At 38.7% G+C, this 13,365-nt stretch overlaps 1 protein-coding gene and 1 long non-coding RNA gene across 3 annotated transcripts; both read right to left on the bottom strand.

The window, feature by feature from the left end:
* Positions 1-280: 280 nt before the first annotated feature.
* On the bottom strand, positions 281-4,809 carry LOC117821667. Its single transcript, XR_004633010.1, has 5 exons — positions 4,671-4,809; positions 4,492-4,561; positions 4,311-4,321; positions 2,963-2,980; positions 281-337 (listed from the first exon to the last, which is right to left on the bottom strand). It is a non-coding gene; the product is annotated as an uncharacterized LOC117821667 (long non-coding RNA).
* Positions 4,810-5,181: 372 nt separating this feature from the next.
* lad1 (ladinin) lies at positions 5,182-12,959 on the bottom strand. Of its 2 annotated transcripts, XM_034696069.1 has the most exons (14): positions 12,735-12,959; positions 11,924-12,100; positions 11,141-11,441; positions 10,041-10,114; positions 9,035-9,206; positions 8,672-8,764; positions 8,353-8,396; positions 8,223-8,265; positions 7,492-7,535; positions 7,302-7,368; positions 7,085-7,219; positions 6,888-6,977; positions 5,928-6,053; positions 5,182-5,748 (listed from the first exon to the last, which is right to left on the bottom strand). In XM_034696069.1, exons 1-13 carry the CDS (start codon positions 12,770-12,772, stop codon positions 5,955-5,957), a joined length of 1,377 nt encoding a protein of 458 aa, XP_034551960.1. In that variant the 5' UTR covers positions 12,773-12,959; the 3' UTR covers positions 5,182-5,748; positions 5,928-5,954. The 2 variants fall into 2 exon arrangements, with proteins under 2 accessions (XP_034551960.1, XP_034551961.1); XM_034696070.1 differs by lacking the exon at positions 8,672-8,764 and having other exon boundaries at positions 12,735-12,952.
* Positions 12,960-13,365: the final 406 nt, after the last annotated feature.

Genomic DNA, 13,365 nt, shown 5'->3' with positions numbered 1-13,365 from the left:
TCAGTGTCTGTCTGCTGTGACTAAGACAGAGACAGAGATGAACAACAGTTATCGAGCATCTCCAGACTGTCACATACCAGAGTGACATGTTTCTGAGATAGAGCACCATTTTCCCGTCAGTGTTTTTAGTTATGATGATTAATTCTCTCTGTCTGTAACAACCAGTCACACACTTTGATGGTGTCTTGCATAGTAACAGCTAACATAGCAACACAACTGTTTCAGTGTCTGCACTCAAAAAGAACCTCACAACAATGTTTTCCAGTTTTGAACCATTCACCTTGTTCTTCATTTGTCTCCTTGTCTTCAGCTGGTTTGTCCTCTTCCTGTGTGTCTTCTGGCAGAGGAAGACAAACAGAGAATAGTGACATATCAGTGAGAGATCTTTAAACTCATAGGGTGTGATTTTGACAATGGATCACTCTCCCTTGTCAGTGGCCTGTCATTTTTCAAACGCTCATGGTGAAAGGAGAGATATGAAAAGTTGCTCAATCCAGTGAGATTTATGTACCCTTTTTTTCTTATTCCTGCTAAGCTTGGAGATTGTTTGGACTTCTCGGACATGACTGAACTCTGTGTGAGTCCTGCCATTGGGCTGACCCTCTGTTCCAAAGAATAGACAAAAGGGTTTTCATGGAAGCCTTTCCATAGAGATAACAAGTGATCTGTTCAAAATGAGCTACCCAGCTCTGGTATTTTAAGCAGACAGCACTCAAGAGCTTGTGAAGTGGAGTGTGTGTGCGTGCGTGTTTGTGTGTGTATTTGGAGTCAGGCAGGAGTGATAAGAGCACACAGCCCCCACTTTAAAACACGATAAAGAATTCTTTTGAATTTAAAAGCAAGTCCCCATGAGTTAGTGAGCAGTGGGTCATTATTAGGGAACTGATGAGTGAATTCCCAAATAGATTATCTCTTTCTGAAATATCTCCATATTTCAGAAAGTTAAGACTAACTTTGTGGACATGTGTGCTTTTCAGAACTGATAACTTTAGGCCAGTGGTGTCCACAACTTTTTTCAAAGAGGGCCACATTTGATGTTGTCAGAATACCTCAGGGCCAGTGGCTCCTACTGAGACTTAGGAATCATACAAGTTATATATGAAATATCTATTTAATAACAATTATTTTAATTTGTTTCTTAATAAAACAGTAACAAGGAAGTCCTCAGTTCTCCACAAGCCAGGTAAACATTAGCAAACGTTATCTTCTTCTGGAGGAAAATGTTTTTCCTTAGGGTCGGGCAATGTGGGAAAAATATTGTCTCATTATTTTTCTACGGCAGGATCACGATCTGGATTTCATCACACTTCTTTTTCATATTGTTTTTAAGACTTTTCTGACCAGCAGACAACATTTTATAACAAAATAATTATTTTCCTGCTTTCTGAAAAATTTTAATTCACCACATTTTGCCCTTTCTGTACGGTTTCATTATTTGGTCTTGTCTTGTGTCCTCTTTTGTGTCTCCTGAACTTTTAGTGTTCATCCAGAACATTTTCACATCATGATAAAAACATTAATTTGAAAACCTATTCTGGATTGACTTTTGTTTTGTTTGTGCGCTTCAAAGAAACTGCAAATGTAGATGATTCAGAATATGATTGATTTCTGTGCAAATAAATGGACTTTGGGCCGTGATGGCCCCCGGGCAGTACTTTGGACATGGCTGCTTTTGGCAATCGTTCTCGGATTCTGTGATTGGCCAAAATTGAGATTCAAATCTATTATAAATAGATTAAATGTGTTTCAAATAGGCTGAACAACTGAAAACAGAAATAATTAACTAAATAAATAATAAACAAGATACCAAAATAAAAGGTTGAATCAATGAATAAACTGTCAATTATTATGCGTTCCCTTCCTCTGTCATGTTGACAAATTAATGGAATATGAATCTCCTTTCTAAGATAACACTACCCTTCTTTGTTGAAGGGTTAGGGTTGCAGGATGCAGGGTGATGAGATAATGATTGGATTTTTAGATACGTTTACATTTTTAACTGTAACCAAGCAACAAAAAAGTTGAGTAAACTCTGATTTATCGCTGTCAGTAAGGTGTCATGGTGTGCTCCAGTCTCCTAATAAATATCTGAATAACTTACATATGTACACGGTTGAACTCTTTTATCCTGAAATAGCAGTTAAGCATTCACATGGCTTCATTAACATTAAATGATTTTTCCATTTTGTTATTTTACCGAACAAAGTTCTGGCTGTAGAGTTCATTGGTCTAAAACAACACTTCAACAGAAAAAAATATGTCTTCTGCTAATCATGCGTCATTGTCAATTGTGTTTTCTATTATAATGCTGAGTCACTATGCATGAATAGTGAACATCATCTCTGTCGAGTTATCTCTAAATAAAAAGGTCAGCTTGTTACAGTAAAAAAAACTCCTAGTTCTGGCACCATGTCCACAAAAAAGCCCTGATTTACCACCAGTGGAGTATTATATAAAGATGTTCCCAGCTCAAAGCACAAGCAGTACCTTCCTCAGCCCCCTCCTCCTGCTGTTCCTCCTCCTCCTCCTCCTCCTGTAACTCCTCCTCCTGCACCACCTCCTCTACCCCCTGCTCCCCTGCTGAGCAGAAGCACAGTGGGTCAGCCAAGCCAGCAAGCCAGCAACATTAACGCAGTAAGAAAAAAAGAAAGAAAGAAAGTATGAATTAAAGAAAGAAAAGAAAGAAAAGAATGAAAGAACAAAAGAAAGAAAGAAAGAAAGAAAGAAAGAAAAGAAAGAAAGAAAGAAGAAAGAAAGAAATGTTTTATTGCATGACTGATCCATGATTCATAAATATCAGTCATGGCTGCCTTATTCTAACCACAGGCACTCCAGGAGTTACTGTTATCACTCCACCTGTTGCTCTGACGCTTTATATGCCATACTGACATATGACCAGCAACCATTCATTTCTTCACCAAGACTTCACTTCACAGATGCCAGAGCTGTTAGATTCACATACCTTCAGCAGCCTCCTCTTCTGAATCACACAGCCCGGAAAATACACAAAAGAAGGAAACAACAAATGGAAACACATCATGAGAAACATAAAGTAAATACAAGGAAGAGGAAATAAACCACCAACCTGCTGAACGATTACACTTGACTTCCTGTGGAATCTCCCGAGAATGTACAGTACATCTCAAGACAGCAGTGTGGTACAAAGATACTTTAAGTGCTGTTATAAAAAGCCTTAACCTACATTCTTAAAGCTCATGTGTGGACTTTTTGGTTAGTGTTGATATTGGCGCCCCCACTGTGAACAAAGTGGTACTTCATATCTTTGCTAATTTGTCTTATACGAATGTAAATAGTATTTTTTATTACTTCAAAATCATCTAATTTGGCATGAAGTTAACAGTTAAATGTATCACTTCTCTTTTTTTTTTTTTTTGCCGTAGAAAATGTCTGTTTTTCTGACACCTACCCCCTAGAAAGAGTCCTGTTCTTGAGGATTGTCCTGTTTGCATTTTCAGGTGAGATAAAAACCCTCCTGTTATGTTGCGGGTCAAATCGACCCTAATTAAAGTCTATTTTAGGCAATATATGCCTTCCAAACAAGCTAAATGCAGCATAAAATATTGTGTCATTTGACAGAAGAGGTGTCTCTTGTTAATTTAGCAACATCACAAATTAAATTAAAAATGTAAAATTTAACATAACAAAAGTCTGTCATGCAAGACTATTGTGTTTATATTAAGAGCTTTCCAATGTACATTTCAAAAAGTTTTAACATTAATTTAATGAAAAACAAGTGAGTTATCCTCATTGAATCATGATCTTTGAGAATTAAAGAACACCAATGGACTAAATCTTGATTTAAATGGTTAGTGATGGAGTTAAAAATTACATTTAAAAAAATGAGTTTTTTGGGGGGTTCTGACACTTTTGGATAATTGAATATGCTCTGGGTCAAATTGACCCAGGAACATTATTTCTGATCCAGAGAAACAAACATAAGAGGAGGGTTAATTATTAGTTCCAGTGTATTGTAAAACCAGCTAAAAACAACTTACAGGAGCTTTAATCAAAAGTATAAGCCCTACACATTTATATTAACTATTTAATTGATCGTTAAATTTGACGTTTTCATTCATAGGAGACATGAATAGAGGAATGTATTTACATTCCTTTGAAACCATTGTATTGCGATGTCTAGCAGCCTATATACAGCACCGGTTAATGTGTTAGGCTCACTGGATTAGTCAGAGATTACATCTGTCAAAGCATGCATGTATTGAGTTTTGACAGTAGAGCTCATCTCTCTGCAGTGCACAGTACATGTTGAGTCATAATGGGAGAGTCCTTACCTTCCACCTCCCTGTGAAATGGAAACATGTACATGTGTTATTCTACTGATACAGAGAACACTTCCATTTGTCAAATTCATGACAAGACATGTAAAGCAACATGTCTACAGTGTGTATTCTTTTCTCAGACTGAGAAACAAAGGTATTTAGCTAAGAAAGAGAAAAACAAGCTTCAACATACTCCTCGTACTCCTCCACCACTTCCTCTGTGTCAGACATGGCAAGGAGGGCTCAGGTCTGCACCAGTGAATCTAAACATTGAATATAAATCCACATAGTGTCAACACCGTGGGTGAGTCTTCCAAATGACAACCTAAATAATGCAGTCTGGTTGTCTGATCATGTAATCAGTGGACTTACCTGAGGTTGAGATGAAGACAGAGAGTGGATGGAGAGACTCAGTGTGCAGCAGAGGAGAGGTCCCTGCTCTGCTTTCAGTAACAGAAACTCAGAGGTGAGGTCTCAGAGGGTAAAGGGACACACTGCTTTGTGGGGAAGAGGTTTTAGGACCCCTTGTTGGGTTATTAATAACTTTTGTAGATAGCATGTACCCTCAGCTATCACTATTCCCTAAAAGGCCGCTGTGTGACAGTGAATGATCCTGATAAAGACATTGTGTTCACAGACAGTGATTCATACACACACACACACACACACACACACACGCACACACACACACACACACACACACACACACACACACTTCTTCACACATGAATGGCAGCCTGCCACTGAGAAAACCCAGACATTCAAGTCTTATCTACATTCTCCCTGCACCGTGATAAGTGATGTTAGAGAGTGCATGTGCAATACAGACTACATTGATTATATGCTGTGGTAAGAGAGCAATTAAAAAAAATACGAGACAATAGTCAATAAAGCATTTTATTCCTCAGACAGGTGGCATTCTGCCCACTATTACACAGAATAAAATATGTCTTTTAGCAGATAAGAAAATCAAACATAGAATTACAGCACCAGAATTCCCACTGCTATAATTAAAACATAGGTATCATTAGCTGTAAGACCTTCACCTTTTTAAAGTGCTTTTGAAATTACTCAAATTAAAGTCAAGACCTGAAGGGATTTCATGTAAAAATATATCTCTCCTTTTTTCTGTCGCTTCTCTCCTCCTTTCCTTTGCAGTTGATTTTTTTCACACATATCTAACTGGTTTCAGTGTTTTAAAAAGGAGATACATAATGCTCTATGAAGAAATGCAAATGCGTGTTATTGAAGCTTCCTTAATTTCAAAATCTTCTTTGGTATCCTCCTTAAAATAACTTAACTAGTTCTAGCTAGCTCTCTATGTGTCATGTCTTTTCATCCAGTGAGCAAAGGCAGCGACGGAAACAAAAATAAAAAGCTTGAAAGAAAAGAATCAGTCAGAGTCATCCGATAATCTTTCTCCTTGTGCCCTTTCACCTTCTTCCAAATTCTGTAGAGACACGGAAATGCAGCGAATTACTCTACTGATGAAGCAGATTTGAATTCAAAGTTATGTAAAAGATGTTGACTTTCTCAGAAGTTGTTACACTTGGGTCTTCAGCAAGCATCAGGTGATCTCAGTATTTGGTACGTTACTCAAACACATGAGCAGTTGGGGAGTGATCTCACCTGTTAGGCGTTATGAACAGTTGTCCTTCACTTGTAGATTTTTGCAGGCGTGGTTTCGGGGACACTGCCCTCTGCTCTGCTCTCAAACATACTCCTCATGCTGGTGATGTCCACATGTCTCAAGTCCTAGAACGGCAAAATGGAAAATGATCACACATTGCTACAGGGCAATAAACCTAGAAAGTCGAAATGTAAACATTGATAAGAGCAAGATTAAGTTCTGTGTGAAGAAAGGATAATCCTAACAGAAGTTATAGTGGCTGTTTTACCACAAATCCCTTTATATTAAGTCTTTGACTAAACTGAGCTATGAAGTGTGAGCTTTTTTAAACTCAGTCCTTGACTGAAGACTAACATTTGTCAACTTAATATGTTCCAAATGCACAAGGGTGTATATCCCCTTCAGTTTAATTCAACCCTACTAATGGTAGAATAAGTCATATACAGATGTTTCCTATAATTTTGCTGTACAGAAGTTAATAATAATTGCTGGTAATACAGGAGAAAAGCACATATAAACACAGTTATCCTAAAATTCTAAATAAATCTAACATGAGCAGAAGACATAGAAAAGAAACACTGCTCAGGACACTGAGACACTCAGTTTGGCTAAAAGAGTAATACTGCCCTCTAGCTGCCAAATTATATACTTGAAGAGTTCATTTGCAAAAACAGATAACCCTGTTTTTATACATTTTCAAAAAACATGTTTCTTTTTGATATAGATTCCTAATAAAGTTACATTTTCAAGATATCTCTGTATTAGTAAAGTCATTTTGACTTAGTCAAAGCCACCCAACCTCAGTTGATTGATCAGACCAAAAGCTAGTAGAGAAAAAAAAAATTGAAATATTTTTTTTATTTTTCAAATGTGAGTTAGCTGTTTTTGCAAATGAACTCTTCACTTGTAATCTTTTTTAAATGAAGCAGTTATTCAAAAAATGATGCAAAAAGCCTTACAGTGGGACTGTGTGAAGACCCAGTTTGGTCACCTTTGTTGAGCCAGCGGTTGATCCGGTCTGACATTCCTGATGCAAAGTTTCTAAATTCCTAAAAGACAGACATGTACATTTTTATAGGGTCCACATGTTTATGATACCAGTGTATGTTTTAAAGGAAAATAATCTGACAGAGAACAAACGGTGGAATCATAGTACCTGTCTGGAAACTCCAGGACTGGTGGGGGCTGTGGCCTGCTGCTCCTTCTCAAAGAGACCTCTCTTCCTGGACACCTCATCAAGCAGGTGCAGGGTACGCTGGGTCACATCTGGAGATTTCACAACATCTGACTTCTACACACAAATAAGAGCTCTGAGTTAGGAAAAAACACAACAGTTCTTATCAGGCTATTCTGTTTTGTTGCCTGAGTCTGACCTGTGCAGCCTGAGCCAGCCTCTCCATCTTCTCTTTGATGGACCTGGAGGAAATCCTCTGCCTAGAGCTGGGAAACAATCAAAGAAAAAAGAATGCACATTTTGTACACTTACTATGACTTAAATAATGATAACTAAGCTTTAAAATAACTACAAAAAACAATAGTAATGATTTCAACATGGAAACTTACTTTCTCTGCAAAGATGGTGCTGAATCTTCATTGTCATTTTGGTCCTGATCCAAACCACCAAACAAAAGGATTGTTAATGTTATACACACGATACATCCACTTTAAAAAGATACACTGGAGCCTTATTAGGTGCAAAATCACGAGACACTGCTATAACTCTCCTCAGAATTAGAAATAATAAAGCCAATAATCTAGCTCAGTTATAATATAATAATTTTTAAGTGTCAATTCAACCCTCCTGTTATGTTGCGGGTCAAATTGACCCTTTTAAAAGTCTATTTTTAGGCAATATATGCCTTCCAAACCAGTTAATTGCAGCATAGAAATCTGGGCAGCATGTGACAGAAGAGGAGTCATGTTAATTTATCAACATCACTTCATAAAAATAAACAAAAATCTATGTCATGTAAAACTTGTATTTATATTTAGGGCTTTCCAATGTACATTAAAAAAGTTTTAACATTAATTTAAATGAAAAACGAGTGAGTTATCCTCACTGAACCATGATCTGTGAGAATTAAAGAACACCAATGGACCAAATCTTGATTTAAATGGTTAATAATGGAGTTAAAAATTAGATTTAAAAAAAAAGTGTATTGGGATTTTTTGGGGTTCTGACACTTTTAGATAATTGAATATGCCCCGGGTCAAATTGACCCAGGAACTTTACTGCTGTTCCAGAGAAACGAACATAGAAGAAGGGTTAAATCTAGAGAAATGTACAAACGTACTGTGTTGGGTTCAAACTTCTTCGAGGCCATCCTCACACTTGCACTACAAAATAAACAAAAGCAGTCAGGGATTGAAAGCAGGTAAACATATAAAAACAAACTAAACATTAAGACAAGGATCTTACTTTACCTCCTCTGCAGCGGTGAAGTCTCCTCTTCTTTCTTCCTCATCATCTGTGTGAAAACCCAAGTGTTATAGCAGAGGTTATACAGCCATCCACATATGAGCAGCGAATGACCAGCACAGTCACTCTCTACCTTATGATGTGTTCAGTGTTAACAAAGCATCCAGTCAGCAGTAAAAGCTGGGAATTTTTCCGCAGCTACAGAATTAGCATGAGCCATTAGCAAGCAAATGATGCAGAGCTAGTCGTCCTAACAGCTGATGTGAGATTAAAGCATGTTTGAACAGTCAAATAAGCAAAAATTCATGTCTGCATTGTGTTTACCCTGAAAGATATAGTCCTGGAGCTCTGTCGGACAAACGCAGGTTTGGAAGTCTGTTCAAAGTTGGTGCTGGAGGGAGAGCCGTTCTTACCAGTCTGAGGTAAAGTAAAATAATGTTTAATTTACAGCACTGATCAATGTGATGTTTAAAATGTTTAATGTTAAATATTTTGAGGCTGCAGGTACAAATATGCAGCCAAACATTTCACAAGCACACAGGCTGTAACTTTCACTCTTTTACCACTAGAGGGTGCTGCTAATCTTTTAGATTCAATAAGCAGGTGCCAGCATGTAGCAAGCCTTTTGCAACCAAACTCCTTGTGTTTAGAAAAAGCACACACAGTTAAGTGTTTTATAAAAAATACCTCATGTGTGTGTCCATTCTGAACAGGACTCTGAGCGTCCCGAGAAGAGGGACTTTGGCAAGGTGACGGCCAGTGTTCTCCAGGCGAAAGGGGGGCCTTTGGAGAGCGGGGGCTTATGGGAGATGTGCATCCGCTGACTGAGGGACTTCTGTCGAGTGAGATGGAGACAGAGCTGCAACACCAGAGACACAAGTGAAGTGAAAGGTCAGTTGCATGAGAAATTGGGCAGTGATCAAGAAACCAACTCAGAGTACAGCTGCAGAGTATTACTACACCCTCACCCACTTGTTCTACCTTTCACAGGATAATAAAGCAACATCAATCAAGATTAATAGTATGTCCACCATGTAGTAATGTTATTATATGACAGACTTGCATATCAGCATGTCCAAACAAAAGCAAGAGGTGCTAAGCTTTATATTTTTATCAGCCATCCTGATAGCTTGTCTCAGTCAGACAAAGGTTGTTTCCACATGCTTCATTTACTGTCTATCATAATAAATAGGTCTATTTAAGAGTGTATTTTACAGTATAGCTACCTTCTTTATATAGCTGATTATTTAGATAATAAACTAAGCCGTTGTAATGTGTATTACTTAGGGAATGTCGATATCTTAGATCATTTGTGCCCTCAGCTGTAGGACCTTACCTTGGTCTCATGCACAGGAAGAATGATGTCATCCACGGGAGTTAAGTTATATGGATATGAACTTGAATTGATTTGTGAACTTGTGTTTGTTGTTGTGTGTATTGCTTGTATGTATAGGATGTGTGGACTGCTGTTGCGACACAAATTGCCCCTTGGGGACAATAAAGATTTTCTAATCTAATCTAATCTAATCTAATCTAATATCTTGCTGTAGTTTTTCTATTTTACCTTCCTTGTCTACTGCTGCACTTTAACATCCCCCTTTATCTGGTCTTAAAAACTGTTTGATCTGTATTTGATCCACCCCAAAGGCAAACCTGCAAAAGGAACAATAAACAAAATTTGGTGTTCAATAACCTGACAAACTTGCGTGCCGGGTTGGACGGAGGTTTGGGATCAGGGGCTTTACCCGTCGACTCCCCATTTTCGTGCTAACAAAGAAACAAACAAGAGAGAAAATAAACATGAGGACACAGCACACAGGCTTTTTACACAGCATCTGAGACACACCTTGGATTACATAACGCTGTACAGTTATGGCCTCATTTGCAGATCCGCTGAATAAAAGCTGGCTGCGAGCGTTATAAAAGATAAAGTTCAGATCATGACCCGCAGTACACCTTATCCAAGTTTTATGGATGATTTGCATGATCGCTTCATCCACAGGAAGAGAAAAGTGACAAGACGGGAAATGATCAAAACGCCATGAGCTGCATTTTCTACAAATCCTCTTTTGATTTTATACATTCAGATGTTTGTAGAGGAAAATATGCTTGATTCATGTTCAAATTTAAGTTGTTTTTAACTAGCAAACTAACTCTTATGTGAACATCACACACTTTTCTGGTCACTGACTCTTTTCAGTAATGTACAGTGAGTCCACAGAATATGCAACATTTCTATCTTTGCCTGAGTAAGGAATAAGAAAAGTTGTTGTTGTAAAATCTGGTTAATGAGTAATGCGTCTCACCCTCTGCGTGGGGTAACAGTTAACTGTGATTAAACACTCTGCAGTGGCACTATAAACTGCCACTGTGTCAGCCTGCCTCATCAGAGTTAGGAAAGTCCGTTTATACTAGGTTATTTTTAGAAATGATCCCATGTCGTCCTGATGGTGTAATTTTATCCACCACTTTGGTTAAGACTATAATAACAACTGTTGAATTGCATTTGTGGTCCTCAGTGGATGAATGCCCAAAACGTAGGTGATTTCCTGACACTTCATTTTGCTTGACGAGAACATAAAAGTTTTTGTTCACGCCATAAAATATCTCAACATCTCCTTCTCTGATTGGTCCAGAATTTGGTAAAGACATTCATGGTTCCCAGATGATTTACCCCTAATCACTTTGGTGGTCCTGTGACTTTCCATGAAGCACTTACATTTGGTTAAAGAGGACTGCAATTATGGCAGAATACATCTTTCACTCTTTGAAAAAGGCAAACTCCAGTCGTACCTGTCTGTTTGTGATGTTGGTGCTCGTACTACTGCTGCGGCTGTTGCTGTTGCTGTTGGTGGGACTGTATGACGTGGTTTTCACTGGTGGTTGTGGTTTAGTGGCTTGCACGGGAGGAAACACACTACCCTCGTCCACATCCAAATCCCCCAACAACTCCACCCTGGCCCCTCCACTGCAGGTCTCGCCTTCATCCTCCCCGACCTCCTTCTGTTTTCTCAGCGTCTCCACATGCCGTATTCTACGCTTTTCATCACGGACACGCAGCATCTCCACGAAATCTAGCTGCATCTGGTCCACACTAAACATAAATGTAACATACATACTTGTTAGTAGTTAGTATTGATGATGGATCATTTCAGATAAGGAGCAAAAAGACCTGTCTGATCAGGTTTCTATAAAGAAAGGCTCTTCAGTTACTCTCTCTCTTTGAAAACTGCTTCTGCTGCAGGTAATCAGCTGGTGGTGTTTTTGAAAACCTTTTAAACTTTTCACATGTGGTGTCAAGTTTTTGGGTGTTGAAAGTATACAGATGATACACACCCAAGGGCCAAGTGTTGGAATCCTCACCCTCTTCTTCTGAAATCTATCCTCTAAAAAGGAGTATAATCCGAGAAGATTGATTCGCACAAACTAACATAATTTGGCCCTCTTGCGTACAAGGAACAACAGAAGAGCAGAGCAAAGAACCTTAAGCAATGGGATCGTGTTCAGGGAGTCTATAAATCAAGCTTTGGCATGTGCAAATCAACAAAATGTGCTTTGGGAAATCATGGGAATAACCTGTTGAGGCCCTGGGACGTCTCACTCGAGGAGTCTGTCTCAGGGATGCTGTCACTGGTGGGTGTATCTCTGCGTGTTTCACTGGCATCAGAATCGGGGTCTGCAGAGCTTTTCACCCTCCTTCTCTTCTCCCTCTCCACCTCCTCTTCATCCTCCATCGTCCACTGGCGCGCTAGGCTGAGGACAGTCATAACACGCACATGGTTTAGAAATGAAACTAAAGCAAGGACAAGGTCTGAACGAAATTAGGATACACAAAACAGTCTCAACATGAAAGTCATTGATCTTCCATTAAATCGACAGATATCTATCCAGTTGAGTGCCTGTTTTGGTCGGTTCAAAGGATTATTATAGGCTAACGGTTGCACAGAACCTGCTATACTTGTTCATCAACTATAAGTATAGAGGCACAGTTGTTTGCTTATCTGAGAAACTTTAAATACACCATTCAGTCAACATTTTTCCAGTCTTGTCTTGTCTTGACTTAAACCTGAAATCCTGAAGCAAATAGTGACTTAATACATATAGGGCCAAAATGCCTGTTACAAATAAGACAACCAAAATAAACAGTACATAGCCTTTAAATTGGCTAGTGTGGCTTATAGTTTGTCAGCAAAAAATGTAAAAAGTCACTAAATTCGGAATAAAATACTAATTTTAACTCAATTTTGATACCTGGGTTTAATCTGAAACCATTAAACTGCTTGATCCAGCTGCTCAGTAAATTATAGGACCCATTACATCTCATGTCATGAGCAGCAACTTACAGGTGTCTTGTTCTCCATTAAAAAATGTTTGTATATAAGCTTACCTGGAAAGAGCCGACCAGTTCTTCCGACTGATGGACATTTTGGACGAAATAAGAAGTACAAAGTTTCCAGGTGCGCCTATAGTTCCAAACAAAAAGAGAGTCGACTTGTCTGGGACGCTGAGGGCGGCAGTCCGATTACAGTAAGAGCGGTACAAAGCAGTCCACCTTTACCCCGGTGCAGCTCACCGAGGCGTCACGTGACCGCAAAGGTAAGCTACCCCACCTGAGATAGAGCATGAGAGAGAGAGAGAGAGAGAGAGAGAGAGAGAGGTTCTCCATGTATGGTGTCATAAAGGGATTAAGGAGCTGTTATTGTTGAAGTTATGATAGCTGTGATGTCAGGTTTACTGTTTTTTGGCTGTTGCACTCAAACTAAAATAAGCCAACTGAACGCAGTTCTAATATAATAACACACCACATTTATGGGAATGTATTTATTTATTAGTTTATGTGACAGGGGCCATGCAAAACAAAAACTGTCAAGCCAGCGTTACATATAAGCTTGAAGTATCTGACATGAAATAAGTAACTGACATAAAACAAGTCAAGGAGAAACCTATGTTGTCTCAGACTCTCAAGGACATTAAGATTGAGACACCCATCGTGTTTTGTGACTTGCAGGATAAGTTTT

This window comes from Notolabrus celidotus, chromosome 11 (genome assembly GCF_009762535.1).
Source record: "Notolabrus celidotus isolate fNotCel1 chromosome 11, fNotCel1.pri, whole genome shotgun sequence".
NCBI classification, from domain to species: Eukaryota; Metazoa; Chordata; class Actinopteri; order Labriformes; family Labridae; genus Notolabrus; species Notolabrus celidotus.
This window is presented reverse-complemented; position numbering and strand designations above follow the sequence as displayed.